General features: G+C 42.9%; 1 protein-coding gene and 1 non-coding gene across 2 annotated transcripts; one reads left to right on the top strand and one right to left on the bottom strand.

Annotated features, from left to right (window-relative positions):
* The first annotated feature begins 101 nt into the window (after positions 1-101).
* TRNAK-CUU (transfer RNA lysine (anticodon CUU)) lies at positions 102-174 on the top strand. Its single transcript has one exon. It is a non-coding gene; the product is annotated as a tRNA-Lys (tRNA).
* Positions 175-4,537: 4,363 nt separating this feature from the next.
* ACTR10 (actin related protein 10) lies at positions 4,538-18,125 on the bottom strand. Its single transcript, XM_075753295.1, has 13 exons — positions 17,988-18,125; positions 15,096-15,168; positions 14,457-14,539; positions 13,302-13,410; positions 11,568-11,675; positions 11,146-11,213; positions 10,785-10,864; positions 10,348-10,383; positions 8,760-8,839; positions 8,596-8,669; positions 8,061-8,142; positions 6,377-6,578; positions 4,538-5,166 (listed from the first exon to the last, which is right to left on the bottom strand). The coding sequence occupies exons 1-13, from the start codon at positions 18,062-18,064 to the stop codon at positions 4,985-4,987; spliced, it is 1,254 nt and encodes a 417-aa protein (XP_075609410.1). The 5' UTR covers positions 18,065-18,125; the 3' UTR covers positions 4,538-4,984.
* Between the last annotated feature and the right edge of the window lie 745 nt (positions 18,126-18,870).

The following is an 18,870-nucleotide window of genomic DNA, read 5'->3' as shown; positions in this document are numbered from 1 at the left end:
GAGCTTCCCGGGGCGGGGCCGCGCGACGGGACGCTGACATCAGCCCGTCGACGTCAGCCTGTCATTTGGTGAAGGGCACGTGGTGATAACGCTTGCGCAGCGCCCGGCTAGCTCAGTCGGTAGAGCATGGGACTCTTAATCCCAGGGTCGTGGGTTCGAGCCCCACGTTGGGCGCATCGGTTTTGTGCCGCTGACCCTTTTGAAGGGCCGTGGGCGGGAAAGCGCCGCCTCAGCCCCGGCGGCCTCTGCCACCGTGAGGGACCGGGGGGTCCTGTGGGGAGCAAACGGCCCCGGGGCAGCTACAAACTTTGGCAGTGACTGTAGTAAACGCTGTATTGCGGCAAAAAGTAACGTTTTTGTAAATGGTGAAGGAGTCAAGTGTACATTAATAAAGGAGGAGGAGTTGTGGAGTCCTTACAGGGAGAGCTGGAGGGGCCTGAGAGCAACTGCCAACCCTGGGACGTCGAACCAGAGGAAGTGTGGGGTTGTGCGCCTGGGAGGGAGCGATCCTGGTTGTCTGCACAAACTGGGGGCGAGAGGCTGCAGAGCAGCCCTGCAGAAAGAGCTCAGGGGGGCTGGGTTGATGGCAAGTTCAATAGGAGTCAACACCCTGTCCTGGTAGCCCAAAGGGCCAGCACTGGCCTTGGGGAGCTGGCCAGTGGAGGGCGGCGATTGTCCCACCCTGCGGTGCTCTGGGGTAGCCCCATCTCGAGCGCCGTGTGCGGCTTTGGGTGCCTCAGTGTAAGGACATCAAACTATTAGAGTATGTCTAGAGGAACGTGACCAAGGTGGTGAAAGGCCTTGAGGGCAAGACTTAGAAGGAGCGGCTGAGGTCACTTGGCTTGTTCAGCTTGGAGAAGAGAAGGCTGTGGGGTGACCTCATCACTGAGAGATGACCTCATCTACACCTTCCTGAAGGGGAGCAGTGGAGGGGGAAGTGCTGCTCTCCTCTCTCTGGTGACCAGCAACAGGACGCAAGGAGATGGAATGAAGCTATGTCATTCAGACTGGACGTTAGGCAAAGGCTCTTCACCGAGGGCAGTCGGTCACTGAACAGGCTGCCCGGGGCAGTGGTCATGGCACTGAGCCTGTCAGAGTTCAAGGAGCATCTGGATGATGCTCCTAGTCATACGGTTGAGTTTTAGGTAGTCCTGCGAGAAGCAGCGAGTTGGACTTGATGAATCTTACGTGTCCCTTCCAGCTCAAGATACTGTATGATTCTGTGCGAAGGGGATGAGGGGAATGAGTTAAAGCCCCTTCCCCCAGAGTCCAACTCCCACAGTTGCAGCATGGACACCAGGCAGATTGCAACCGGCCGTGCTTGTGAATATTCCAAAATATTCCTCCTGTCAGCAGGACTTGGCTCAGCTGGAGCTGTTTGCTTGGCTAACACCAGCCTTCAACGGCATCCAGTCCAGAATCAGAAACTTAAGAGGAAAAACGTCCAGTTACTGCAGGGGTTTCTATCTCTCACTGTCCTTCCCAATAAAACACTTGAGGTCTCTGAATTTGTCTGCAGTGAGGAGCCATGGATCCCTGCCATGTCAGGCAGGGAAGAACTACAACATTTATGCAGGGGGGAAAAAAAAAAAAGCCAAATCTCTTTCTAGGCAATAATAGATTTAGGATGTGATCTCTAGGGGCTTTCCAGGGCTAGTCGTTATGAAAAGCAGATAATAGTTCTTTCCTCACTCCTTTGATGAAGTAAGAATCCTGTTTCTGTCCTTAGAGAGTCATGGGACTCTGCACTTAAACCTGCCAGTAACACATGAGTTAGGATTTCTGGTCATGCAGCTGAAACAGCAGCTGTTGGAAGCTGTTCAGTGATGCAGAAACCCCCCAGGAGAAGAGCGGGCAGAACGAAGACGAGGTGGCAGAACATGCCGGACTTGTGGAAGGTCCCAGAGTACAAGCGCATAGCAGTACAGAAATACTCCTGAAAGGGGAAGGGCTAAGAATATTCTGAATTTCCTCAGCTGCAGTCTGCTGCAGTTCAGGAAAATGACATCATTGCACCACCACAAATACAGGCTCCATACGAGTTTCATCTCCCCTGCATATCCTTCCCACCGAGAGCTACTCGTGGACGTGAGTAATCCCTCCCGGCTCCACGGCACTCGTGCTGATGGCAAACTCTTCTTTCAGGAGCAAACCCCAGCAGACTCTGGCTCAGTTCTTACTGAGGCAAGACACAATCTGGGCCATGGAGCTACATTGCAATTATCCAAATTATAAATGAAAATGAGCAGCAGAGCTTGGGCCTGAATGTTCTTTGCCCAGGCCTAAGGATAGTTCTCTGCGCCTTGCAATGAAATAGCATCTATTTAAGCAAGCCTGTAATTGCATCACAGATCGGGAACAAGTTAGGAACATGGATGCAGCAGGCTGGTATCCAAACCTGCATTTTAATCCATTTTGCTTTTTTAAGCATAACTGCTTCAATCTTACACACTTTCTGAAGTCACCCAGAAACCTACTGATAGCCCCAATCCTTGCCAAAGACTGCTCCAGATGGGTCAACCTTGTGCATTACGTATTCGCCTCCACAGCCCTGTAAGGAGAACTACACCTCACCCACAGGTTTTCTTGCCAGAAGCAGCTGGAGGGACCCTCAGCCTCCTGCCTAGCCCCATAGGTGTTTGGGCTATGGCAGGGCAGCACAGCCGAGCAGCGTACCCCAGAGCAGGACCCCGCTGGAGGGGACGCTCTCGATGCCCAGCAACCCCGTAGTCCTTGGTCTCACTGCAGGAGAGATAAAAAGGGTTTGGTAAGGGGGAACAAGTTAGAGTGAAGGTCCCAAACCCTCAAGAAAACAAGGGGAATGCTGGTATTTGAGGAATCTGCTGGGGAATAAACATCCTCAAGTGCATTAAACCATTCAAGGACTGTAGGCTGATAGAAGTAAGGAAGAGAAGAACCCCAAGATGTAGAAGAGTGCGAAATATCAGACACAAAGGGAACACACATATCTAGCTATAGCGTTTAATCCATTTTCCAAAGTCCAGGCCTGACCCCACACCACTACATTCTGAAGAAGCCATTTCTGTGTCACAGCATACCACTCATCCTCAGGCTAGAGCAGAAAGGCTCTTGTGTGTGGTAATTGCAACTTGTTTGACCTAGAAACCCAGAAAGCGTTTGGACTGGAGACTCTCACAGCAGTGCAGAGACACTGGCCAGGCCCCATCGTGTTTTGAGGACTAAGAAATGATCTCTGAAAGTCCAACCTCATCCCAGGACTGTAAAACAACCATTAACAACTACTCACAACCATGTCTGTGTATTTTTCTACGCTGTCTGTGTAACAGCCACAGAACTCATTTGCAGTAGGAAAAAGGCAATTTAAAAACACACCCACCAGCACCTCTGGAGAGAAATCATCCACAGTAACGCTATCAGAGCACTGTTATCAACCAGCAAAGTCTCATCTAACACTTTAAGCAGCAATTACCTTTTTTTCTTGTTTTTTTTTAAATTTTAAAACCATTGAGATAAAAAGGACAATGTCCTACCGTGTGTCAACTAACACCATATGTTAAGGTAAAGCATATATGAAACAGAATGATGAAGTCGTGCGGAAGCTTACTTAAATGCCATAGCACACTGCCCTGCGTTCAGTTTCACCACAGGAACATTTCTTTAAATATAGGCTTAATTTCAAGAAACGTGCTTCAGGAACCACAGCAGGTAGTTAGCAGGCAGCACAGGGAAATCGCCCACAAAAAGCGTGTTTGTGGCAATAAAAGGCTCCACCACCCTTGCCCCCAAATAATTTTATATATATATGTAGATTGCCAAATTTGAGCTAAACCAACTACTGCTCAGAGTAGGATCTGAACCTCAGTAAGCAGCAGGTACCAGCAGGGTTACTGTTTAGTCAGTCAGTCAAATTCAGCACGTTTAGTGGTATTTGAGGCGAGGGGAAAGCCCTCTCCTAAGACACGATGCTGCTGAGATGCAGTGGCATTGTCTGGAATGCCCACCAGAAGCCACAGCATTATGATGGAAGGGTAGTGAGAATCATGACAAGCCAAAACCAGCAGCAGTAGCAGCAGAATGGAAGTGTACGTGTTCTGCTTTCCCACAGGAGAAACGCTCCTTCTCCTTCGACATGCAAAATTACAGCATTGCTGAGAGCCTATTACTTAACCAACAGTTCCTAAATAGAATGTTAATATCCAAATGTACTTTTTTTTTTCTCTTAAGCAATGAACTTTGTATTGCATTTGCATTTAATACACATTGCTGCAGGATAATGAAGTTTAATATTTCTGATGGTGGAAAGGAGGGCAAAGAAGTGACTTCTGAACTTGACATTTCAACAAGAGACTCAAGATTTCCTCACAGCTGTTCATAATTCTTACATGGTTGAATTCTTTCTTGAAGGAGAGGTGCTGGGAGAGTTGTTAGCTCAGCACTATTTCAGAATGACAGGCAGAAGAGTTCTCTGCTAAAACTCTCAAAACTGGACTGCATCCAGGGAAAATACTGCTCCAGCATCTTTGCTAAATGCCCCAAATAATTTCCTCACATGTGATTCAAGGGTGGAATATTTTAATACAGAAAGTGACAGAAAAGCTTCCATAGATGTTTCCCAATGTCTGTGCATTCTTCTAAGCATATTTAAAATAAAAATATCTTAAAACAAATTCTCTCAATGATGTCATTTACTGTACAGATAAGTAACAACCAACCAGTAGGCTACAACTCATGACAGTACAGAATTTCTTCAGGAGAGGACAAAACAGTATAGTAGTTGCCAGAGTTACATTTTTAAACTATAACTGGACATGGTTTTAAATAGTGTTAGTACCTACCACCATACTCCCCCAAAACTTCCACATCGTTCATATTTAATAGTGTTAAATACAAATTACTTAATTAAAAAAAAAAACAAACAATGCATATAAAAAAAAAACAACGAACAATGCATATATATCTACTTGAAATAGATGAGAAGAATCATTGTGTAGCATTTAGGTGCTTATTTCTCAGTAGAAAAAGCCCTCTTCATCAATGGTGGGGGTGCTTTTCCAATATCAAACATCATTTCCAGGGGAGGATTATTAAGACAGCACCAGTCAGGTATGCGGCCTGTCTGGCTGTAATATTCTTTGGACACAGACCGGCTCCCAAGTATGTCCTGAAGTGCTCCAAAAATGGCTCCTACATTATTGAGGGAAAAAAATGTTGCATTAATTTGATGTACTGAATTTCTTTTTCTACTTTTCCCCATCAAGAATCTCCACTATTCTTTTTCAGCTGTCCCAAAAATTAAAGGAATGAAAGGATCTAGCCACTTTCCTTTTCAGTGGCCCAGCTAGTCCCTAATTGCTTCCCTTTATGTCCCTTGAAAGTAACTGAAAGTAGCTGAAAGGAAAGAATCATCTAGTCCCTGCTGACAGCAAAACTCACCTAGCTGACCTGCTTCTTATGACAAAGTTTCCTAGTTTTAATTTTAAGCACTTGAAAGAAACCACCTTGTGTTTGAGGAAATTTCCTCCCCCCAAAACGGGGTCACGCAATACCCGTAAGAAGTTTACATACGCTGTGAGAAGATTCAGACCATGGCAGCTGACTAGCACTGCCAGTGAAGAAAAGTATCAGAGAACTTGTTGCAAATAAATCATTCTTGTTTGCTAATCCTAAAAGTAGACTCAAATGGTTTCAAAACTACAATTTTATAAACATTTACATTTCAAAGCATATAGAAATAAAATCTACCTTTACAGTTAAAGTTAGTTCCTCACACATACCAGATGGGCTCAGCATATATGCCGAAAGTTTAGAAAAGCATGAATTCTTCTCAACCTCAGAACCTTCCTGAAAAGAGTTGCTAGCAATAGAAAGCCCTTCTTTTTCCCTAGCCTGCCAGTACAGCATCCCAAATCCATCACAGAGCTTCTGTATTTGTTATTGGCACTTGGGAACAGCACAGGATTTAGCAGCCTCCGGCCTCTCCACAGCTCACAGCTCCTCAGTCAGTAATTAAACTTCTTTTTTCAATAAGCAGACCTTCCTCCACGCAGCAGGTCTCTGCTCCGCTTAATCGCTTTACTGGTGCCACCATATGGCGGTAGCCCCGTACCGCACTTGAGTCAACAACTCATCTTCCACACCACTGTTTCAAATTGCACGTTGCCTCTTTAAAGCTCCCATAACCTGCAGCGCCATTCTGCCCTCAAAATGCCCCTGAGGGAGCTTTGCTCTGCAAGATTTCTTCCAGGAGGGCATAACAATTCCACAGAGCTGCAATGCAGCTCGATTTCAATAGTTCACCCAAGTTTTACTGCTATTTATTCATTACAAATCCCAGTTGGAAGGGGTTTTTTTTCCCCACTTTGTACCTTTGCTTAGCAGTTCTTTTCATTCTTACCTCCCAGCCAGGCCACACAGTTGGGTTTGGCAGGCGGAGTGTGAATTCTGAAGGTTTTAGTGGCAAGTGTTTCTTTGTATTTCGGTTTCTCTACCAGGTATCTGATTTCTGCCATGAGCCTGTGAAGGAATCCCGGCAACATAGCGGTGCCACCAATAACTACCAAGTTCTCTGCCAACTGCTTCCGGGTGTCTATGGGGCACTAATGCAAACAGGAATAAAAAAATGCAGAAAACAAAAACCACACAACACTAACTGCAGTTGCATGAACAACCATTCAGAGGTCTGTTAGAAATTCAGCCTGTCTATGCACTTCAATCACTGTTTTCTCTTGCTTAGCTGAAACATAACCAACATCATTTTTTATCCAGACTTCCCAAGAAAACCAGGCTTAAGAAACTGCCCAGCTGAGGCTTAGGTGGGTCCCTGTAAAGCCCTTCAGCTGAATAGGCCAAGAGAACAGAGGACAGATGTATCAGTGACAGTAATTCCCCTGAGTTCTGGGAGAAGATGTGCCAGAGAGGTGAAGCCTCAACCAGTGCTCTCAGAGGGAAACCTGTTACATGTGAGATCGACTCTTTTTAGCTCCATCTGGGAGAAAGATGGTACAAAAGTCTCAGTGGCTGAAAAGGTTTCTGCTGGATCTTGCCTCAGGCATCGGATAATCCAAATAGAAGACACAAAGGCATGAGAAAAGCAAGCTTTGTCAGTTCTGCCCCTCAGACACAGATCTGCGCTATCCCTTTAAACAAAAAAAATCCAGACTGCTGTGGTTCTCTTGTCCAGCAGAAGTAACTGGATGCTGCTTAACACTCGTAAATTTAACATTGGTATTTCCTCTGGCCAAAGAGTGATGCAAGGTAAATGCCTAGAGGGACAGAAGTGAGGGGTCCAGGCACAGATCTTGTTAAACAATTTGTTTTCATAAGGACTTCTAATTGAAATGTTTGTCATGTCATCCAAGCCTATGGCCCTCCAATAAATTATGTCTCAGCAAACTGATTTAAATGGCATCACTAACTACAAAAAGTCAACTTTAATTAACATACATATACCACCCTATAATGAAAATTTCCATTTATAGTGGTTTTCTAATCCATTTTTCCTAAATATAATAAGAAATGAAGCTTTTGTATATGCCAAGAAAATTTTCCATAATATATGTAATACCCTGCCTGTAATAGAGATGTCCAAATTAATTTTATTGTATCTTAGGTAAACCAGCAGTCTGCAGGATGCATAAAGTCTAACTCTGATCAAAACACCTTGTAAAAAGAAGAAACAGAATACGTGTGTCATTTCAGTTTAATCAGTGTAATTCCTGTAACACTAAGTATTAGCTACTCCTTTGTCATTACATATGTAGAGCCTCACTCCCAAACAAACGCAAGATAGTTTATTACCTCTGCTGAGGGGTGAGCGATGCGATTCTTAGAAACCTGTCCTAGAAACGTTGCAGTACACCAAAGAGCAAGAAAACAATCACAGAGTGGATGACACATGGTGACTTACTACCCTGCAGTAATTCATCATGTGGCAGCACCCTAGGAGTCACCTTACGCTAAACTTTTGCGACCAATCACAACAGGCAGTCGGAAGGGCGTTACTCTAGAGAGAGTCATTCATAACAGCAGGTTCTCTAAGGCTGGAGGCGTTCCATAAATTGTTTATAATATAAAGATACCTGAATGAGTGAATCTAAGATCAAAGTGGCAACAGATGTCTCTTCATTATCCTGTTCAAACAGTATTTCGACAACAGAGTCTCTGTTGAAAAGACAGGAAATGAGTGTTAATGAGAAGCAATACTACACCATGAGCTAACACTCACCAAGAGCAGGGCTGGAAATAACACCAGACTTCCTGCTGACAACACATCATCACAACTTCTTCTGTCATACAGTCCATGCACCAGGTGGTACCAACAGGGAGGAGACAATGCCCGTTTACTTCACTAAACCTGTTTCATCATCCTGCATTATTACTCCATTTCTGTTTCCCCATCCCTCCAATTTGTTTGCTCTCATCTTCAACTGTGAGTTCTCCGGGGAAGCAGATACCTCTTACTTGCACTGTGCCCAGCACAAAGCCTTAATTTAACAGACATAAAAAAGCATATGCAAATGTTTCATTTAAACTCAATTTTATGAAAATGTATGTGCTTTTAGAGTTGAAAATATATCCTCCTAAAGATAAATATTCAGCTACAGTATTTCTCACCTGATGGGCCCAACTACATGGAGAATCTTTTCTCCATCTAAAGGATAGTCCACATCTGGAGGTGGTAAAGGACGCTAGAAATAAAAACATACGTATATTATTTTAGGGGCCAAAGAGGCTACATACACTTCAAAAGACGAAGATAAGCTTCATTCGCCACCCACCTCAGCACTGCCATCAATGTTGAACTTGGCTGCTTGGATTTTCAGTCCACGTTGGAGATCACTCACAAAACAAGTGCGGACTTTATAAAAGAGAAGGAAGGGGCAGAAGTGAGACTTTGTTGGATCCTTTCGTCACCAATACAAACAATTATTTTGCTTAATTTAGAGAAGAACACATGCTTTAGGCCCTTGCTGGTCCAAGACATTATCAAATAAACGCAGAGAAAAACAGTCCCTACACTTCAGAGGCGTTCAGATGCTATCTAGGCCAGAAGTTTAAATGAAGCTAAGACTGAAACATTGCTAAGATAGGCGAGATTTTTTTCTCAGACAAGCTACATAAGATTTAAAGACAAAGGGACATTACTAATCCTGCCTTTGGTTACCACAAGGTGCCAGGGGTTGTATTCTGCTGTCAAACACACCACCGCGGGCCTCACACCACTGCTTCAAACAAGACACTACTCATTTTTTAAACAAACTGAAATAACCCAATATTTTTCCTAGTGCAACTCTTCAGCACCTTAAGAACTCCAGAGGGTTTTTTCTCCAGGCAACACTGAGAGAATACAATTTCATTTGTATTCCAGCTGCTAGTGTTACTTATGCCAGACACAAATAAGTAAGAATATAATGAGTATTCTTTTCATAAATGGCTGTCACAAATAAACAACCCTTCAATACACAGGTAATCATAATTTCAACCCTAGCATATTATATCTGGTTCCAAAAGACTGCACAAAACCCAAAACTGATCAGAAAATTGTGTTCCAGTCTAGGAATTAGAAAAGCAACTTCCATTTGACAAAGGACCAGCTGCATTTAAGTTATTTTGCATTTGACTGATGGATTTCTTCCTAATTTGGACCAAGAGATATATACTAGTTGCTATTTTCTATAATTATATATATTTTTATATCTGTTTCACATGAAACATGACATGGGAATTCATCCAAGTTCTGCCCAAAGATAGGCTCTATTTTTTCTGGTGTAAGTGTAGTCCTTGACTCATCTTGCCTACGTGATTAACACAGCAAACTGCCTTTTGTACATACCTTTTTTTTTTTTCTTCCCCAAATTGACTTCAAGGCAAACTGAGCCTTCTTAGTTAATTTATAAACAAAATTAACTTCAAAAATGTTTATGTCATGATGTTAAGACTGCTTAAATGCTGCATTTGCAACCAAAACGCATCTGTGATAACAGAGTTTGAACATTAGATCTGCTGAGTCCCATGTAGAATACACACTGTACACACGCAGCAATAGTTAAAAAATGCAACACCAAGTTAACCTGACCTGCTGATCACAGAATATATATAATAGTGTAATCTCGTTGCGCGAGCTTACCAAACGTGTCACAAGCTACGTCTTGACAACACAAAGGCTAAACCTCAAAGAGGAATTCAACACTGTTTTGGTTTTGCTTTCAAAGAGGAACAACACTGCAAATTCTTCCAGTAGGTAAGAAATATGATAAACAGAGAAGATAAAATAAATTCCTAAATGTAAAGTATTGCACACTTGTTATTATCATAGTCTACTGCACAATTTAATAAACTAGAGTTTCATGAAGCAGAAAATTTTACCTTTTATATCCTCTACAATGTCTTCCGGAACTGAGCCTGAAATTAAAAAATAACTTAGAACAAAAGATTTTAAGTAGAAAAAGAATTCAAGAATTAAACTAAGTTTGAATTACATTTAGTACATTAAAGTTTCACCTTGACAGCTGCTTTTAAAGATTTCTAAGGACACAAGAATGTTAAGAACAGAAATAAAAAGTATGTTTTCTCTCAAAACAGACTAAAATATTACTACAGAACTTTTATCTCAGCCTTCACTCAAACCTGCTGTTATAAGTGGCTTATGATAAAAATACTTGTTAAATATAGAGAAAGAAATCATGAAAGTAGATCACAAATCTATTGCAGTGAATACCAAACTCATTCTATTCACTGTTAGTATTAATTCACTTTCCCCAGTGCAAGTTCACAGCACATATGCTACATCAAACAGACCTTACCCATCACAGATGGAAGGCTTTGTCCTTTGGCTAACCCTGTGTCAACTGTGCACTGCTCCAACAGCTGATATTCCAGCTCCCTAAAACATCACACATGAAGTTAGAGATAGCTATTAACTCAGGCCAATTCTCTGTATTATACTTAAGGGATAGTATTTATTCCCTTCAGTTATATTCTTTTAAATATAGACTGAAGCAGATCTGATTTCCACAGCTTTTACTACATAAACAAAAGCCAAACTGCTGTCACAGCAACAGTGATGATTTAAGTCATGCTCAATAGCTATCTTTGGTCATTAATCAAAGATGAACTTTCACAAAGAAATCATCGGTAACCTAGAATGTATAACTGTGAACTTACTTGTGGATAGCCTTTCCTCCCAGAGGAAGAGAACCCCAGCAGCTCAGAATCGGAATTCCCTCATATATCTACATGAAGATCAGGAAATTCTCCTTTTTTGTTAAGAGTTTTCAGTCTGCTGGAACTAAATGCTTTTTCCCCTCAACAATCTCTTGCATTAGCTATTGGAAACACTTCATAATTGCTTTTCTCCAAAACTCATTTCTAGTTTATATAGGCTCAGGTTACGAAGCATCTTTCCCAAGTTTCAAGGGAACACAGATTTAGCATGTCAGTTGTGAAGTGATGACATCTTACAGACAAAAGCCAGACTAGTTGATCTGTTCCTATTGCTTTTTAGCACACTTGAAGTCTATAAAAATATCATCTTGTCACGACAGCCTTATTGCTGAGAATTTTGTTTGCGTATTATTAAAGGATACAGGCAGCACCAAGCTTTCCGCATATCCACAGTCTAGCACCATGGCAGAATTGATCCCAAGTGTCAGCAGAGACATTAGATGACCTGGAGCAAACAAAACGGAAGGTACCTGCATGGAAACCAAAAGGACAATTGACAGAAGGGGGGAAAAAGAAACAAACCACCCAAAGCACTGATGCTTTCCCTGAATGTCATATTAAAAGCAAAACCCAAACAACTGCATCTTGAGGTATCCATTTTTAATTTAGTTTTTAAGGTAGTGTAGTAATGAACAAAATACAACAGGATTCTAAATTCTATGTTCACCTTATTTGCGGTACATACCGGTTATTTCAGTAACAGTGAATCTTAGAATGTGCTTGTAAGAAAAGCAAGTGTTAACTGTAGAGCTCATTTTAAGTCATAGATCAAGTTTCTTATTGACATTGTCATTAAGAAGAAATTAAAGAAACCAAAACACAGCTACTTGAAATGTTGTATAAAGACTTGAAGATGTGAACAAAGGTGCCAGAAAACCCACAAAAATGTGCCTTATGGCAACACACTGTCACACACAAACTCACAGAAGAGGCTATTTAAAACACTCTCCCCAAAGCTATGTGGAACCTCAAGTCAAAATTACACAAGAATTACTTCTTTCTCCCAGAATTCCATAAATCAAGTTTCCTAGATAGCAACAGTTCCTTTAATGGAACGCCTTGAAGTGTGAATTAAATGAGCAATTTCAATAAATCCTGCATTTAAGGGCAACATTACTGATACAGACACGTAGTTATAATATTGACCCTGTATTAACATGCCACTCTTATTCTTTGCATCAAATGGAAATGAGAGAACCTCACATCAGTTTTAGCTGGCTTCTTAACAAGTTACAAACTCTGCATCAAAATATTACTTTCCAAGTCACAATTCATTTTTGACAACCAATTTTGCACGGGAGTGCTTTATCCGAGACATGTATTTTTCCTGTAAGGGGATTAGGAAAAAAAGACCCAACCTAAATCACTCAAATCTTTCAGCAATTTCAAGTCATCAGAAAATTTTATCAATTGTAGGAAAGAATTATGCAGAAGTTTAAGATTAGCTGGTAAACTGCATTGTGGAAGCACAGTGAAGAAGCGCTGTAGACAAACAAGCTTCAACACTTTTTATAGAAGAACCTTAACCTTTGTTCCATCTGAATTGAAGAAATATGGATTCACCTTCCAAAACATTTTCCATTAGAACTAAGCAAGAATTAAGTTCAGACTTTTCTTCAAAAAGACTGATTAAGCAGAGAAGGTAAGTTCTTATCTAAATGAGTACAGCCAGAGGTTAGATCACGTGCCAGGCAGATATTGACTCTGGTAGAAGTCATGAGATTTGCTGACAGAGCACTAACAAGTGTTTAAATATAAATTCTGGCTTCAGGCAGTGCTCAGTGGGGATTATTGGATCTGTCTGGAACAGTGCAATGTAGTTGTATTTTCGTACAAGCCAGAAAAACCTTTTGGATTCTTTTTAATAGCTCCTGTTTTGTGGTCTCATGAAGAGTCAGAATGGAACAAAAATGGCCTTTAGTCCAATCTCCAAGCCCTACTTCTCCAGACAACCATCAGCTTTTTTTTCCCCCTTCTTTCTGTGTCTCTCATTCTTTCAGCATTATTTTCATTTCTTGTCTGGTAGTGATTGTAAGTAAAATTTCCACCAGCAAGTGCTACGCTGAGCACGTACAGTAGTTACGTAAAACATGTACCTCAAAATGCTTGAAAAGGACTCTTGTGAGTGTGTCTCTGAACTGTGAAGGGCACAAGACAGATTCTATGATCACAACACGGCGGTCTCTGGGATTCACCAGCAGATGTCTAAAAAAGGCAAGACGTGTAAAACAAAACTGTTAAGTTTAAGCATGTATTATGAGACCTACCTTATTTTCATATTCCATTCACCTCAAAAATCCTAAAAATTTGCATTTAGATAGCATTTTCTACAGTAGATCTCAAAGTCTTTTTCCCAAATTTAAAAAAAAAACAAAACACACCACTTTCCTAAAAGAAAGTTAGGAAACTGAGTTACAGAAAACAAGTTATAGAGCTATCTGCCAGCAGGTTGTAGTTCTGAATATCCATTATAGATTTCTAAATCAGTATAAAGAAATGCAAAAACAGGCATGCATAATAGCCATTAATGGCTTGTCCTGTGTCATACAGCGTGTCCATAAAAGAAGAAGAATGATGATACAGATGTCCTAATTTCAGTGGAAGAGGATGGAATTGTCCTGATATCAGTTATGAAGCGATGATCAAGGACAGAAAAAAACCAAAACAACCCCCACCAGAAGATCTGAGACACAGAAATAAAGTACTGGTTTCCTGGTGTCAAGTGATGATTTTTTTCTGTGTAAAAATAAGGATTGGAAGTAAAGAGAAAAGACTAAGTCTATTCATTATTCACTAATGGTACTAAAAATACAATAAAAAGATGTATTGCCGAGCTAAACTATTCCGCAGGTTAAGATTCCTCCTTCCAGACCACTGTCATGTGGAGAGAGCTCTGCACCGATATAAGATGAGCTTCAGCCCTAACAAAATCTGTGTAATTTCTTAGGTAATGACTCCCCTATCAAGTCATTTATCAGAGCCACAGTTAAAAGGCAACTTATCAAATACTTTTTTATTTCTAGAGAGCAACTGATGCTGCAGGACACTAATTCTTTGTAATATAACCTGAATCTCAGCACCACTGAATTTCTCCTGCAAGAACACAGCCAGGCAGCCACCTGCAAAATCTTGTTTCCATTTTCTTATTCAACTACCCAGCAGTTTCAGTCATACTTCTAACACCTCTCACTGTACTCAGAAAAGAGCCGCAGAAAGTTCAATAAGTAACATCCAAGGTAAGAGATACTGACCTGAAATACAGCATATGGATAAATTCCTTGAGATATGAATATAGCTCTTCTGTATTAATATTATATTGAACAACTTTGACAGGCTGTAAAGTAAAAATATCCACAGTCAGCTTATATATTAGGCAGCGATTATATATAAAGGAATATATACATGACACATTAAAAAAATCTATGATATATATGATAATATATTATATCTGAACATATATATAATCTCACACATATAAAGAAATACTCACTCTGGCCTGATTTGCTCTACGCCCCTCACAATGCATCTCATAAACTCACCCTATAACTAAATTCCAGAGCTTATTCATGCTAATTTTTTGTACTGGTAACATATCTCAACATTAGTTTTCCAAAGCTGCCATCCCCTACTAAAAGAAAAAAACTCAAAACATAGCTAGGCAAAGAAATTCCTCAATAAATGCCCCAAACATAAGCTGCACGGGTGATGAGTACCAATTAACATCAGCACTGGTATCACACTTACTTGTATGTAGTTACAATCTTCTGATAGCAGCAGTTATAAAATAATGGAAAATAGTTTATGATGGACAGAAAACATATCTACAAATTCTTTCTATAACCTGACATACCAAACATTATAAAGGTAAAAGTTCAGGTAAAATCATTTACCTTTGCCACATCAGGTTTCTTTATTTCACTAGGAATAATGCATCTTGGTCCTGTTTCTCCTGCAAAACCACACCTAAAAGAAAATGTTGGAAAACTTCTCATTTGAAGTCACTGTTTCACACACTGGGCCTAGGAATCATCAGAGAGTAATTAATTATGGATATTTCTGTGACTGCAAAGGAGTGCTTTGCATAGAGCTTTTCTATCTAGCCATTCTGAATGAGAAAGGTTTTATATCTTTTTATTGACTCCCTCTCAGCTGCATTAAACAAACCAAGTTTTCTTCACTTCTGTAAGGACTGTAATGTAACTCCGATGTGCCCCCTACTTTCCACTGACTAGTTTTATATTTGTAACCATCCACCTGCAACCTTCCTTACTGCCTATTAAATTTCCAAAGAAATACCTTTCTGTATCCTCCATACGGGCCCACCATTTTCACAGAAGCTCTCAGTAACTACAGGCAAGATTAAGTTATCATGTCCTCTTTAAATACTGATCTTCTGTGACATTTATTTCGAAGAAACAAAAGACAAAGACACGATGATCACAATCATGCAGGTCCTGTGGCCTATTTCACTGCTGACCAGCAACATTCCACTGACACTTTATTCCTATTTCCAGCTCTGTCAGGCATTCCCTTCACAAGCATCCTGGGTGATTTAATTACTGCCTCAAGACAACTAACTCCAGGACTCCTGACAAAACATGAGAGTTCTGCATCCAACCTAGATACAAGATAATAAAAATAGTAGCAATCCCAAAACAAACTTTTCTGAAACCCATCTGGTTTTCATAAAGCAACTGTACCTTAAAAAACACAAGAACCATGGACTGAAGAAGGCAAATTAAAAACAAAAGAAATTCAATATTTGATTTTAAGAAACTTGGTGCTTGACATTTCTTTCACCACTGCCATCCCCATTAAGTACAAACCTCAGAAGAAAACTACATTAGAAAACACTAGTAGAAAACTATAAAGCTGCTGGACTTTGAGTACTTTTAATGCAAAAGGTCAATGAATACTTTATTTTGGTATTTGACAACTGTCAACAGGTTTCTTCAGATCATTTCAGAAAAAAAATCTAAAATTACACAATTCAGAATTTAATTTTTTTTCTTTGGTCTTCCAAACAAAGACTGGTGCGGTGCCAGTGTGCACGTGCAGTGCCCCTGCCTGTCCTCCTGACAGCTTTTGAACTTTTGGTTAATTTCAGCCTTATTTGGAAAAGGACATATGTTTCATAATTAAGTTGTTGTCTCTTCTACAAGAATGAAGATTGCAAACAGATCCTAAAAACACACTATTCAGGGGAAATGCTTTTCTGTAAGAGCATTTTATTAGACAAATAATGCCCATGGGATAAAACCTCACAAGTGCCCCAAATTTGGGAAAGCTTGCAATCAGCCACACAACATGAATCCACAAGGAGCCACTCATGGAATCTCTTGTTTCAATCCATGAAGATTTTACTACATCTTCTCTATAACCACACTGCAGCAACTTCCAGGTAACAAAGTCTGCCTGCTGGTCTGCAATTACAGTCACTTGAAAAAAGGCAAGTGCAACTTAATACAAAACCAAGTTGGGACAAGAAACCCTGCTCCTGCGACTCCTGCTTCTTTAGACAACCAGAGACATCCTAAGGGCTTCCAGCAGGTAAACGCATCCACAGAGACACAGGCCGAGCCTAGCAAGAGTGACATGCATCTGAAGAGATGCTTTTGTTGCAATATATATTTTTTTTTCTGCATGCAGGCAGCCCTTCCAAATGGGCCACTGAAACCATACTCTGGAGCATTTCCAGAGTATTTTAAGCCTGGACGCAGGGTGGGATTGCTTAAACAGCCCCTTTTCTGCAAGGCCTGTGTGTACCTGGGACGAGAACTGTTGGTTGATGAGAGGCTCAACATGAGCCAGCAATGCACACTTGCAGCCCAGAAAGCCAACCATATGCTGGGCTGCATCAGAAGCAGCGTGACCAGCAGGTCGAGGGAGGGGATTGTGCCCCTCTGTTCTGGTGAGACCCCACCTGGAGTACTGCATCCAGCTCTGGGGGCCCCAGGACAAGGATGTGGAGCTGTTGGAGCGAGTCCATAGAAGGCCACGACGATGATCCAAGGCCTGGAGCACCTCTGCTATGAAGACAGGCTGAGAGGTGGGGTTGTTCAGCCTGGAGAAGAGAAGGCTGCGGGGAGACCTTAGAGCCCCTTCCAGTCCCTGCAGGGGCTCCAGGAAAGCTGGAGAGTGACTGGTGACAAGGGCAGGGAGTGACAGGACAAGGGGAAATGGCCTGAAGCTGCAGGAGGGGAGATGGAGATGGGGTCTGAGGAAGAAATCCTTCCCTGTGAGGGTGCTGAGGCCCTGGCACAGGTTGCCCAGAGAAGCTGTGGCTGCCCCTGGCTCCCTGGCAGTGTTCAAGGCCAGGTTGGATGGGGCTTTGGGCAACCTGGGCTAGTGGAGGGTGTCCCTGCCCATGGCAGGGGGTTTAGAACTGGATGGGCTTTAAGGTCCCTTCCAACCCAAACTGTTCTGATTCTATGAACGCAGGAGGAGTTGGAGGTTTCTAACACAACCGGGTATTTTGACATAGGACAGGCTAAGGCACGGCTGCATTTTTGCACCACGACATAAATTACCAAATACTGAACATTTCTTCTTCCACCTCGAGCTACAACCTTTTCTCATCCAGAACACGAGACTAAAAAATAAGGCTGTTACTGCCAACTTTGTGCCGCGCAATCACCATAGAGAAGAAACGAGAGGAAAAAACCTCACACAATTATTCATCCCGACAACAGGCCCGTCCCGCTGCCGCGACACTGGCTCTACGGCGAAGCCTGTCGCGACAGAAAGGGGACAGACAGGGCTAGGAACGCGGCGCCACTCACTTGGTGAAGGCCTCGCCCAGGTCTATCACCACAGCGGTCTTCTCCCCGCCGCTGCCCAGACCCTCGTACAGCGGCATCGCGGCCTCCCTTCACCTCAGGCGGCGGCGCGACAGGACCTTCCTCACTCCCGACGCGGTGCGATGGGGCCTTCCTCCTCCCCAGAGCGGCGGGCTGCCCGCGGCGCCTGCCCGCACATCCGCCGCCCCGCCGCCCTCCCCGCGTCCCGCCGCCGCCCACCGCCCGCCTCGCAGCGATCCGAGGGGAACGGGAGCGCCTCGGCGGTGGCGGCGTGCACGGGGCCGCGCGGCCTTCCCTCAACTCCGCCCCGGCGGCGGGCAGGGCGTCTGCGAGCGAGAAGGGCTGGAGGAGGCCCCTGAGGCGCAGCCGGGTGACCCGGGGGAGGGAGGGCCGGGAGCGGCCGCGGGTCTGTGAGACCCAGCGCTGGGGCTTCCCCTGCCCGAGCGCGATGGCACCGAGAGCTGGGCAAGCGTAAGGCCACGCTGAAGCAGCTGTGCTGGAGGGGTGCGTTAATTTATACCGCATCACGGCTCAAGGCAAGGTTGGATGAGGCTTTGGGCAACCTGGGCTAGTGGAGGGTGTCCCTGCCCATGGCAGGGGGGGGGAACTAGATGGGCTTTAGGGTTCTTTCCAACCCAAACCATTCTGTGATTCTGTGGTTTCTGAGGGGCCAGGCGTTGCTTGTCTGCACCATCTGACCGTGCATCAAACTTCCTTGTGTCCTTCCACAGCTGACCCAAAACCCTCACGAAAGCTTAAACCCACCACGGGCCCTGCGGTGCGTGCTCTGGCTGCTGCGACATTTAATGCGAGAGCCATTTAATACCAGGCTGACCGCGTAGGTACCCTTAGGGTAGTTTCCTTC

Source organism: Balearica regulorum, chromosome 5, assembly GCF_011004875.1.
Source record: "Balearica regulorum gibbericeps isolate bBalReg1 chromosome 5, bBalReg1.pri, whole genome shotgun sequence".
NCBI classification, from domain to species: Eukaryota; Metazoa; Chordata; class Aves; order Gruiformes; family Gruidae; genus Balearica; species Balearica regulorum.
The sequence above is the reverse complement of the archived record's forward strand: the minus strand, read 5'-3'. Positions and strand labels throughout refer to the sequence as shown.

Bases quoted from the DNA above. Each gene is read 5' to 3' on its own strand.
- ACTR10 (XM_075753295.1), bottom strand. From the start codon at position 18,064: ATGCCGCTGTACGAGGGTCTGGGCAGCGGCGGGGAGAAGACCGCTGTG. The intron at 11,676-13,301 runs GTACATGTTTTA...GTTTCCATGCAG, and splicing joins TCCTTTTCAAGCATTTTGAG to GTACCTTCCGTTTTGTTTGC. The intron at 5,167-6,376 runs GTAAGAATGAAA...TCAATAATGTAG, and splicing joins CTGTGTGGCCTGGCTGGGAG to GAGCCATTTTTGGAGCACTT.